The sequence below is a fragment of the Lutra lutra genome, chromosome 5 (genome assembly GCF_902655055.1).
Source record: "Lutra lutra chromosome 5, mLutLut1.2, whole genome shotgun sequence".
Classification (NCBI taxonomy): domain Eukaryota; kingdom Metazoa; phylum Chordata; class Mammalia; order Carnivora; family Mustelidae; genus Lutra; species Lutra lutra.
In genome coordinates, this window is record NC_062282.1 from 86,815,193 (window position 1) to 86,828,415 (window position 13,223).

General features: G+C 34.9%; 1 protein-coding gene across 4 annotated transcripts in view; it reads left to right on the plus strand.

Annotated features, from left to right (window-relative positions):
* DDX4 (DEAD-box helicase 4) overlaps positions 1–13,223 on the plus strand; it is an 84,689-nt gene that overhangs the window by 28,109 nt on the left and 43,357 nt on the right. For 2 of the 4 annotated variants that reach the window (XM_047731200.1, XM_047731201.1), the window contains exons 4-6: positions 4,760–4,837; positions 8,758–8,835; positions 10,225–10,275. In XM_047731200.1, the coding sequence (XP_047587156.1) occupies positions 4,760–4,837; positions 8,758–8,835; positions 10,225–10,275 (207 nt within the window). The remainder of the gene's footprint in view (positions 1–4,759; positions 4,838–8,757; positions 8,836–10,224; positions 10,276–13,223) is intronic. The other 2 variants (XM_047731202.1, XM_047731203.1) reach the window with 1 other exon arrangement.

Sequence of the window (13,223 nt, forward strand, 5' to 3'; positions counted from 1 at the left end):
TTTACATGCTATTTTCTGTAAGCCCTAAAAATATTTCTATCTGTCCTCTGTTTTACTTTTCAAATTTGAATGACTAATAGGGTGTTTTCCAAAATTATTTTCAACTTGTCCTCTTATTTACCACCTGGAGATAGCAAGGTGCCTCTCAGTTTTACTGTACAAAATGTGTACAGGTCTTCAATAAGTAGGTCTTTAAGTCTGATAATTGAGTTCAAATTGAAGTCCAGTCTTCATGCTGGCTGGATGACCTTGGTGAAGTTGGCTAGGTTCTCTAAACTATTTGTTTTCTCATTTTTAAAATGAAGATAATACCTTTTATGTTTAAGTGTTAAATAAGCTAGTTAATATATATAAAGGCCTAACATAGCATAGTGCCTGGTATTTATGGTCCTCAAATGATAATTTTCTTGTGCACATCTGATAACAGTTACCTATCTTGAATTTGACTACTTGTTTCAGTTGTCAACTAATTTTACTTTGATGGTAATAAACTACTTGAATCTTAAGTTTTTCTTTTTGGGTGTTAGCGTACTCTCTCTGTTTTTCTTTTTTTTTTTTCTGTCTGCTTTTAGTTCCAATAATTTAAGTTATTTTTGGAATGGGTATAGTTGAGGACAGTTTTGAGATGGAAATCCTGCCTTCTAGACCTAGCACCTGTAGATTGTGTTATTTTGTGATTTTTACTTCATTTCATTTTTTTCTAAAAGCAAACTTGGCAACACCTATCCTGATTCCTAACAGGGTTGTTATAAGGATAAAGATCAAATGAGGTGATGCATATAAAGTCATTTTGTAAAGCATAAAGCTGTATACCAATGTAGAATGCTTTTGCAGAAGGAGACAGTACTTTGTATTGTTTGATTAGATCTGTTGCACTTTATTTTATTTCGCCAAACAAGTCCTGTAACTGTTGGGGAAAGAAAATATATATAATGAGAATTTGCTTTTCTTTCCAGACATGGTTGGAAATTTATTAAAATAGGCGAAACCATATAGGAATATAACCATATCAGGTTTTCATTCTCAATACCAAGTGTAGTTAAGGCTTGTGTGATACAGCATCATAGGCATTTTAGTTAAGCGTTACAGTGCTTACAAAGCTTTCATACTCTGTGACCCTTTCTTTACTAATAGGCATAATACGGTATAGCTTGTACATATTTAACTATGTTTGCTTGACTTGAGTGAGGTTTCAGAACACAAGATTCCATGCTCTTATTAGGAATTCTTTTTTTTTTTTAAGATTAAAAAAAAATTTATTTGACAGAGAGAAAGAGATCACAAGTAGGCAGAGAGGCAGGCAGAGAGAGAGGGAGAAGCAGGCTCTTCACCAAGCAGAGAGCCCAATGTAGGCTCGATCCCAGGACCCTGAGATATTGACTCGAGCGGAAGGCAGAGGCCCAACCCACTGAGCCACCCAGGCACCCCATTATTAGGAAATCATCTATCCTTTTGCCTCTCCACACTTATTTCTATGGTAATTTTAATTTTTGGCCTTCCATCTTAGTAATTGGGTTTTTGTCATAGAATTTGGGAGAAGTATGGATCTAGTTACTGTAGTAACCAAAGGGACATGTATCATGTGGATCTTAAGTGCAACATGGGTTAGATGAAGAGTTACTTGAAATTATAGCAGTTGAAGAGAGAAAAAAATCAGTGGTGAAATAATATAAATGTCAAAAGATAGAAGAAATCCTAGGAAGCATATATAGGAATTTCAATTAATTGAGTAAAGGATATTTTAGTTTGTTAGTTGAGGGTAAAACAATTCCTGTTGATTCTTAAAAGCTTGCAGTGTCTTAAGTATGTTACTTTCTTATGTATTTGAGTACCACTGTACTGAAGTTGGCTTTATAAGTTGATTCAGGATGGAAGCATACTCCTTTTCCATTGATGTCTTTGTGCCACAGCTTGGGAACTACCAGTCTAAGACCAGTGCTGTTTATTAGAACACTCTGCAATGATGGAAATATTTTTTATTTATTTATTTATTTTAATTTTTTTTTTTTAAAGATTTTATTTATTTGACAGACAGAGATCACAAGTAGGCAGAGAGGCAGACAGAGAGAGAGGGGGAAGCAGGCTCTCCACCGAGCAGAGAGCCCGATGCGGGGCTCGATCCCAGGACCCTGAGATCATGACCTGAGCTGAAGGCAGAGGCTTAACCCACTGAGCCACCCAGGCGCCCCTGGAAATATTTTTTAATTGCACTGGCTAATATAGCCACAGGGTGCACTTGAAATGTGACTAATGAGTACAACTGAGGAATTGAAGTTTTGATTTTGCTTATTTTAATTAACTTAATTTTGAGTTTAAATGGCCACATATGAGTAAGGATGGTAGTATTATACAGCATAGCTTTAAAATTTGAGCCAGCTGAAGCATGGCTGTTCTCATCTTATATATTTGGGGAGAGCCTGGCAAACATTAGAAGTTAGTATTTAGAGAATTGCTAATTTTTCTGTCTGTGTCCTTATCCTTTTAATATTACCTTTGCTTTTCTGTTTACTGTGTGCCAAAAGCTATGCAACTTTTTAGTGCTACTGTAACTGGTACTTCCATGTGGAATCCCTTGAATATTGGAGCAGTTAGAATTTGAGTAAATCTTTCTTAAGTTGTCTTTGAACTCTGTATGATCTGAGAACATTTGAACTTAACTTGGTTACTACTGCCTAAAATTCAGCAACCTTTTGGTTACCTGATGAAATGTGTAACCTCAGCAAGAGAGGCTACACATGTGAACTGTGAAACATGTGAACTGTGATGCCAGAATCAGGCAAGAAAGGGAACATACAGAAGAGGGATTGTAGGTCAAATTTTTTTTTTGCACTTTTTTTTACTTAGTCTTTTTTTACTATGTTAGCTATGTGGGCAACTAGTTAGAGTTAAAAATTCAAAGAATACTTGTTACCTTGTGACTTTGTTGAATCTTTATTGAAGACATTTTCATAAAAATACTGTATTTAAAATGTCATATGCAAATTATAAACCTTAATAAATATTTTGCATGATCACCTGTTTAAAAACATTACTATTACTGTTACATAGCTTATATATGCTTTTCCTGTTCTCTCCTGTCCAATTCCTATCTTGCATTGTTTTCCTTTCTTTGTTAACATATTACATATGTATGTCTCCCCAAACACTGCGTTTAAGTTTGTTCTTTGTGTTTTACAAAACTGGTATCTTACTATTTATGGTCTTTTTCTGCAATTTAAATTTTTCATCTAGTGTTGTTTTTATTATTATTTTTTATTTATTTTTTAAAGATTTTATTCATTTATTTGACAGAGAGATCACAAGCAGGCAGAGAGGCAGGCAGAGAGAGAGGAGGAAGCAGGCTCCCTGCTGAGCAGAGAGCCCGATGTGGGGCTCGATCCCAGGACTCCTGACTCCGGGATCATGACCTGAGCCGAAGGCAGCGGCTTAACCCACTGAGCCACCCAGGCGCCCCTCCAGTGTTGTTTTTAAAGTTTATCCATGTTGCCAGCCAGTTGTTTTGGTCTATTTATAATTGTACTCTCTTGTATGAATATACTACACATATGCAATATATATAATACTACATAATACTACATAATAAAGTATAGAGCACAATATATGTGATACTCTCTTGTGCAACTGTGCCACATATTTTTATTCTCTTCTTGATATATGTTTGAGTTGTTTCCCTTTTGCTAGTATTAGCAGAGCTGCCCTGAATGTCCCTTTGTTTGCTAAGTATATGTTTTTATCCTTTTTTTTTTTTAATAAAGATTTTATTTATTTATTTGACAGAGGGAGAGCACAAATGGGCAAGTGGCAGGCAGAGGGAGAGGGAGAAGCAGGCTCCCCGCTGAGCACGGAGCCTGATGCTCAGTCCTAGAATCCTGGGATCATGACCTGAGCTAAAGGCAGATACTTAACCTACTGAGCCACCCAGGCACCCCTAAGTGTATGTTTTTAAGTAATAAATCGTGTTGGGTTATTTCATGTACTTTTTATCTATGGAGATAGTTTTTTTTTCTTTTTGATATGTTAATGTTATAAATTACCTTTTTAAGATGTGATGTTAAAATACCCTTGCATACCGGACTTAACCCCATTGGTCATAATGTTTTATCTATTTAATTTCTTATTGGGTTTGCTTTGCTAATAATTGTTATGGAGATTTTACATCCACTTTTGATTAAGAGATATTTTCTTCAATCCTTGACATGTTGAAGTCAGGCTGACTTGGTGGAATCAATTGGGGAATAATACCTCTTTCTATTTCCTGGGAGGGTTATATGTCATTGGAATGATTCGTTCTTTGAGAGTTTGATAGAACTCATGTGTAAAACTATATCTAGGCTTGATGCAGAGATTTAAGTACTGATTTAGTTTCTCTATGACAATTAATATACTTTCAAATATATTCTTTCAGAGCTAGGATCAAGATCTAGTTTGTAGCTTCACTATAGTATATGATTTGTGCTTGTTTCCCTATGTTCTTAGCTGTTTTTGGTATTAGCAAACTTAAAACTGTTTTGCAGTTAGTCATATGGTTGAAAAAACTATCTCCTTCCTTCGATTCACATTTTGTTTTACTGAGTAAGGTTAATCACCCTTTATTTTTCTCTTGGAGAACTTCCTTAGGTAGTCTACTAGGCTATTTGTCTTTCTTACCAATTTATAGAATTCTTCCTTTGTCGTAGGAGATGGCACATTGAAAAGGTTAAAAGTTTGTGTACCACCAAGGTACTTATTTTGACTTGCTTCAAATTGTTACTTGATTTAGAAATGGATGATGGACCTTCTCGAAGAGATCATTTCATGAGAAGCGGATTTGCCTCTGGGAGGAGTATGGGGAACAGAGGTAAATATCTTTGCTTTCCTTAATCTTATCAACTTGAATGGTGGAAAGAATAGAGACTATTATGACTGTTTAGTGCAAAGCTATATTTGTTATATCGCACTGCACAGTAGACTTTGAAATAATGAGTATTATTTTTTCAATTAACAGTTCTCTTTTTGCTTTTTCCTTTCCTGGGATAGTAGGAAATAGTTAAATTGATAAAATAGATGGATTAAATAGATTGGTTAAAAATAGTTGCTTTACAGACCTACTTCTTAGTATGGATTATTGATATTCAGTAATTGGCATAGAAGGAATGTTTGTAAAAGCTTCAGAGATCTGGGTGAGAAGGATCTCTTTTTGAAGTTTTTACTTCTCAAGAAAAGGCAGTATGGAAGCATTTCTGTTAGTTTATTAGTATTACCACGTTATTTCCCCAAACTTGGAACTTCTTATTTTTAGAACAACCAGTACTTGATTTGACAGATAATGGTATAGTGAAATACCTTCCTACAGTCCATTTTTAATTTAATAATAAAATACTGAAAGTATTTTGCTTTATGTTTTAGTATAGTGCCATAAAATATTAGAACCACCAGTTTATTTAAAAATACATATAATCATTTATTTCTTTAATAGGAAGCATAAGTTAAGGCTAATTGGTAGTTTTAGGTACATACTAAGTTTTAGGTACTTAGGTACAATACTTAATCTTGAATTCATTAGATGTTAATTGGGAGATTTTACTTCTAGGTATTTTTATTCATTGGAGACACTAAAGGTTGATGTGTAGTATTTCCTTTGATACTTGGAAAACTTAATTTCTTATTTAGATTCAGTTAACACAGACGTGGATCTATAGATGCATGTGTTTTTTAAGATTTTATTTATTTAAGAGAGAAGGAGCAAGAGCAAATGGGTTCACAGGAGCTGGGGGAGTGGCAGAGAGGGGGAGAAACAGACTCCCTGCTGAGCAAGGAATCTCACATGGGGCTCCATCTCAAAACCCTGAGATCATGACCTGAGCTGAAGTCAAGAGAGGGATATTTAACCTAGTGAGCGACCCAGGTGCCCTGAGAAATGTTTTAAATTAATTAGCAATATTTTAATTTTCAAATTCAGAGCATGTATTCATAGATCTTGTTAAAGTTTTACATGAATTGAAGATGCTTTTTTTCTTCTTTTTTTTTTTAAATGAAGTGTAGTTGACACACAATGTTACATTAGTTTCAGCTATACAGCATAGCTGTTGCACAACTCTTTTTTTTTTTTAAAGATTTTATTTATTTATTTGACAGAGAGATCACAAGTAGATGGAGAGGCAGGCAGAGAGAGAGAGAGAGAGGGAAGCAGGCTCCCTGCTGAGCAGAGAGCCTGATGTGGGACTCGATCCCAGGACCCTGAGATCATGACCTGAGCCGAAGGCAGCGGCTTAACCCACTGAGCCACCCAGGCACCCTGTTGCACAACTCTTTAGATTATGCTGTGCTCACCACAAATGTAGCTACCATCTGTCACCATACAACATTATTAACAACACTAATGACTATATTTTCTTTACTGTATCTTTTATCTGTGTGATTTATTCATTCTGTAACTGGAAGCCTGTATCTCCGAATAAAGGGTTTTTAAAATGAAAAAATCATCACTGAAATAGATTTTACTACACGTTGTTAATTCCATATGTGTTATGTTGAAAAACACATTAAATTTCTGATCAAAACTCTTGGTTGAATGTTGATACTTTAAAAAGTTATCATTGTACTATATATAATCTTGGAAATTCATAGACCCATGAATGTAACTCCTTTCCCTTATTGTTAATGTAATTTTTAGTTTCAATCTCTGATATTTTTTCTCAGAGCTTTCATAGCTAGTAATTTATTTTTGAAATTGACTCTCAATTCTTAAAATGTAATATTAATCACTTTTCATGTTCTGTGAACTATGACCTAAATAGTTTTAACTTCTTGAATCTCACACACATCTTTAGAATTTGGTGAAAATATGAGATAATTGCTCATACACAATTTTGCACATGGCTTTAGGAGTTTTGTAGATCATTTTACTGCCTTGTACTAGGATATTATGTAGTTATATAAGACACAATTTATGAAGACCACAAGATAATGCTTTAACTTTTTCTAGTGATAGTTTAAAGTTGCAGTTTATGTCATTTTGGCTGTCTTTTGTTCCATTTTTTTTTGTTTTAAATAGCCATGCTTCTTGCCATACCAACTCTGCTCTCAAAATTCTTAACTCTATGGGGCGCCTGGGTGGCTCAGTGGGTTAAGCCGCTGCCTTTGGCTCAGGTCATGATCTCAGGGTCCTGGGATCGAGTCCCACATCGGGCTCTCTGCTCAGCAAGAAGCCTGTTTCCCTCTCTCTCTCTCTCTGCCTGCCTCTCCATCTACTTGTGATCTCTCTCTGTCAAATAAATAAATAAAATCTTTAAAAAAAAAATTCTTAACTCTAGTGGTAGAGAAACACATGGAAAGAAATAAAGAGAGTGTGCTGTGGGAATGTAGAAGAAGGATTGATTGTGATTGGAGGTCTGAAAGACTTCATAGAGGAGATAGCCTTTGAACTGGGGTTTTGAAGAGTGAAAAGAATTTTGATAGGAAAAATAGGAAAGTAGGGAATGCCATGCTTAAGGAACAGTGTGTAGGAATGTAGAAAATATTAGAAGTTCACAATGTGGAGTATGGGAAGTTGTTTGGTGTGAATTAAAGTGTTGGGTGCTCAGTGTTGTGTAGTTGGAGGTAAAGCTCACAAGGATAACATGAGGAAAGACCCTGGAGGGGTGGAGATGTGGCTAAGGGAGTGGTAAGTGCAGTTTTTATTTATTATGTAGTTCCACCCTAAATTGAGTTTTAAAAGTGGAAAGATTGAGAGACGTTTAAATGCTAACAAAGTGAATAAGTAATAAGTAATTAAAAAAACAGGACAAGAGTATAAAATTTTCAATAGCAGGACTTTGATACTGGGCATTAATAGCTGGCTCTGTTCAGGGTGAGGTTTCAATATACAGAACATCAGAGAGTTGAATTTCCTGATAACAGATCACTAGTAAAATAAAAACTAGTAGAAAGCTGTATTTCACCAATAGTATGTTTCTGTTTTTATGTTGGTATTATAATTCAAGAATTTTTATTTTTAAAATTCAAGAATGTTTAAATAGAAGTTGCAGGAGATTTTATCTTTTTAAGTTCCTGTACTTCTTTCTCACCCATCTTTGGATGTCCCTTTATGTCAGAGATTCATTCTTTCATTTAAAATTTTTATTTTTGGGCGCCTGGGTGGCTCAGTGGGTTAAAGCCTCTGCCTTCAGCCCAGGTCATGATCTCAGGGTACTGGGATCGAGCCCCGCATCGGGCTCTCTGCTCAGCGGGGAGCCTGCTTCCTCCTCTCTCTCTGCCTGCCTCTCTGCCTACTTGTGATCTCTGTCTGTCAAATAAATAAATAAAATCTTAAAAAAAAAAATAAAATTTTTATTTTTAAGTAATCTCTACACTGAGCACAGGGCTTGAATTTACCACTCTGAGATCAAGAGTTGCATGCTCTACCAGCTGAGCCAGTCAGGTGTCCTCCCCCCCGACTTTTTATTTATTTATTTATTTTTAAAGATTTTATTTATTTATTTGACAGAGAGAGAGATCACAAGTAGGCAGAGAGGCAGGCAGAGAGAGAGAGAGAGGAGGAGGCAGGCTCCCCGCTGAGCAGAGAGCCCGATGGATGGCGGGCTCAATCCCAGGACCCTGGGATCACGACCTGAGCTGAAGGCAGATGCTTAACCCACTGAGCCACCAGGCACCCTATCCCCCCCGACTTTTTAAAAGATTTTATTTTTAAGTAATCCCAAATATTTGTTTAATTCCTAGTTTTTGATGACACAATCAATTTTATGTTTTAAAGAGTTTTAACTCTATCAACATTTTCAGATGCTGGCGAGTCTAATAAAAGAGAGAATACATCCACAATGGGTGGTTTTGGAGTTGGAAAGAGTTTTGGAAACAGAGGTAAACTGCTTATGGTATCTTAGAATCACAGTTTGAGTGAACCCTAGTTTATTTCTGTACTCAGGGCTCCCTTGCCCTGTGCTCTGCAACAAGAGATCCACCTTCTATACTTCCAAAGGTAAATTTGAATCTCCACCTTGTTGAGCAAAGAACCAGTAGAAGCTTTGAAGTTCTTTTTTTCTTTAAAAACTGTGTATCAGAACTGGAACAGAATTTAAGATCAAGACCAGTAATGTGTAGGTTGAAGACTTCCGACGCATTTTGGAAACCCGGCAGTTAAGAAGGTTAGAATGGAGGGAAGGAGCAGTTGTGGAGGACAGTGGAGAGAATATAATCCTTTTCTGAACCAACTTGAAAGATTGCAAATTCTGAAATGAACTAAATAACTCAAAACTTAGGTTTCATCGTATAAAACTCTTTCTGTACAGATTGTGTTTATTTTGAAATGATGTATCTTTTCAAGAAAAATCCTTTTTATCATCTAATTATATATTGAGGCTATTGGGCACTTACTTTTGTATCATAATTGTGTATTAAATTTCTCTGCTAAAAAGGGATGTTATATTTTTTGAACCTGAGATACTAAGTGACTTTATGTATATATTCTGCATATAAATTTAACATTTCAGATACTAATTGATTAGTCTGTATTGCCATGATTTAATATATTTAATATTTTATAATTTAGCTTAAATACTGATTGACAGCCATATTACAGTGACCTTTAATTTTAATGGATATTAATCCCTGAATATCTTTGCACTAAGGACAATTTTATTAAGATTCAATATTTTAAAATTTTGTGAAATATTATTGATGAATGCTTTTAAAATTAATTTTAGTGATGTATCTGTATGCTCTAGAGACACACAAATCTAGATATAGCTTTTTATTATATGAGAAATTTGAAAGCAAAGCTAAATGAAAGATATAAAAAAATTTTATAAACAAAAAATGTTGGAAGAATTTCCTTATTACTGAAATGGGAAAAATTATTGGATATTGGATTATAATTTAGTTGCATTGTCCTCTGGCAGTTGAAGAGATTGAGTTAATTTATAAGGTTTTAAAAACTTGGATCTTTTGAATAGGAAGTATATAGTGTTTATGTTGATATATACTGCTGTTCCAACCATTTACATATATGTGATATGTGAGGTAGTATAACACTGACTGGACCTTTTACCTTAGTTAATTGACACAAGGCAGAAGTCATAATGCAACTTGTGTGAGTTTTCATTCAGTATATGTATATATAACTCTATGTGGTTTATTTTATTTTAAGCGGGTATCAGAACTGGTAATCCCTTTGGTTTTTGTTTGGTTTACCACAGAGGTACAGGTAATTGTTTTCAGGAATTTGCAAGTTTAATTTTCTATTTTGTATAGGTTTTTCAAATAACAAGTTTGAAGAAGGTGATAGCTCTGATTTCTGGAGAGGTAAGTTCAGTGTTTTTTGTAGCAGCCTTTTAAAATTTAATGGTCAGTGTACATGCTAAAGAGAAACTAAGATTAAGTGTCATAGTCTTTTTCAGTTCTAATTTATTTGAACCCAGTTTGATAAAGCACCTGTTGCCAGAGTTGTAACCAAGAACTCAGACGTCTTAGTTTGACCTTGATCTATGAGGTGCAACTTTTGAATGGTTTGCTACCTTGGGAAAAAGTGGATAATGGAAAGAACTTGCCAAGAATCAAAACTCCTGTGTCCATATATACATGCAATTTGAGACATGCAGGTCCCTATTCTTGACAGTGGAAAAAGATTCATGAGAATGTGGATGAGCGTTGAAATCAAGACATTTCTGTCAGGGGTACTGACAGACTGGTTTGGAGGAATACAGAGGATGATGAGAATAGAGTAATGTTACCAGACTATAGATTACAATAATTAATAGTGCTTTCCTCGAAGAAACTGATGAAGCAGATTTGGGTGAGGCCTTGGAACCTGTATTTAAAAAGCATCCCTGGTGACTCTGATGCTTTTTTGTTTGGCAATCACTTATCTGTGGAGTCTTTTTTTTTTTTTTTTTTTAAGAGAGTAGAGGGTAGGGGCAGAGGGAAAGAGAGAGAGAATCTTAAGCAGGCTCCATGCCCAGTGCAGAGCCCACTCAGGGCTACGTCTCAGAACTCTGAGATCATGACCTAAGCTGAAATCAAGAATTGGATGCTTAACAAACAAAGCCGCCGGGGTGCCCTTATCTGTGGAATCTTTGGAGTTGCAGACTTTGTTTCCTGTCCCTGCTTTGTGACCCCCTAGTTGAATGACTTAGAGCTAGTTGCTTAGTTTCTCATAGCCACAGTTTGCTATTCTGCAGAATGGAGGACATCCCTATTATAGGTGGTTAGGCAGACTTAATGAAAATGTGCATGAAATTAAGAAATTTAATATCGGACACATTCATGGTAAACAGTAAATGCCATCTGTCTTCATTAAATATTTGAGTCTTAGTTTCATTGCACTCTTAACAGTGATTCTAAAAATCAAAACCAAGCCTAGACTGATCACCTTAAAACCCTTTGGAATTGTGGGTACAGGTCTCTGAATTAGATGGAGTTTTAATATATCTAATAAAACTGTTCCCTAAGTTATTGTCAGTCTCATTCTCCCTGATTTTCTGTTTTTTTCATTTTATTCAAATGAAAATGTATGTAACATAGGACAAATATTTAACAGAAAAAAAAAAGACCATTTTTATTCTTTTCCATTTCTATTTTACCTTATCTCCCTTTTTAAAACCAGTTAAGGGATGCCTGTGTGGCTTAGTCAGTTGGGCCACTGCCCTCTGCTCAGGTCATGATCCCAGGGTCCTGGGATTGAGTCCCGCATTGGACTTCTTGCTCAGCAGGGAACCTGCTTCTCTCTCTGCCTCTGCCTGACACTCTACCGGCTTGTGCATGCTCTCTCTCTCTCTGACAAATAAACAAATAAAATCTTAATAAAAAAAAAAGAATATTCAAGATCATTTTCACTTAGCCAAGACCTGCTTCCCCAGTTGACTCTTATCAGTGGTAGATGAGAGCACTTTTGAGCACAAATTCTAGTTTCCATGGCACCTGAGAGAACTTTCCTCCAAAATGGTTTGCTTTATTGGCAAGCCCAGGAGCAGATTTTTATACCATGATAGAAGATTTTATTCTGTACACAAATTGCATCTTTTGTGGTTGTTATTTTCCCTGCAGTCTAGTTTCCTCCATCTGGTATAGTTAGTGATAAGGACCATTCATTTTGGATTTGGACACCCTAGATTTGAGACCCAGAGTCTCTTCTTCTCAGTTGTATTATCTTGAAAAAGCATATTTAACATCTGTATTTCATTTTTTCTATTTATAAAAGAGGATAATGCCCTCTTCACAAGGTTTTTGTGAAAATTTAAAAAGTCAGTACATATTACTCCTTTAGAACAGTGCTAGACCATACTGAATTCTATATGTGTTATCACTATTCATTATTAATAATTTCATGTAATATATTTATATGAATATATATTAGATATCTAATATATTTATTACTATATGTTTAACATATTCAATTAATGTATCATATTATGTTTATGTTTTTAAATATTTATACTTCATACATGTTATATATATTTTACATACTTTCTGTAATTAATTTTTATGTAATAATATAATATGGTTGTAGCTAATCTTTGGATAATATCTCTTTTTTGTTGGTGCTTGGCTTTATTTCCTAACTCTACAGATTTTTTTTCAATAACTATATTTTGAAATAGTATAAGACTCATTACAAGTTAAAAAATAGAAAAATAGTACAGAGGGTTTCCATTGCCCCTCTCCAAATGTAATTGTACTTATCACCCAACTTCTCCCAATATCATTAGGCTATTTTAATTCCCAGTGTGGTCAAAATATAGGTTTGTTTTAGGGGAATAACTGGACAGAGTTAATGGGAGACCTCTTTGTCCTTGTCAGGTCTCAAATTAATTTACAGCTTTTTCTTACATAAGGCAATAAATGTTAGTTGTCCTCATTATTCCAGGGCTGGCCAACTTTCTTTTCAAAATTCTTTCCTTCTTATTAAGCTCACTTGTAGTATTAAATCCTGCTTCCCAGAAAGTTGTCTTGATATTAAATGAATCTTTAGGAATATTTGGTAGTTATTGACTTCATTTCAAGTAGGAGCCTGCAATAAGAGCTCTGGGTTAGTTGCTAAATAGATTAGTACTTTTGCACAGGAACTTAACTCATAGCTTTTAAGCAGTCTAGCCACTTGATGTCATTACTATGACTTAAAGTTCTTAAATTTTAAACATTTAATGACATGTACAAAGGTCTCTTGAAATCATTTCTGTATTTCCCAAATGTGGCTTTGTTGGAATCTTCTAGAAAGCTTGAAGTTACTACTTCAAGTCATATTAGTAACGTTT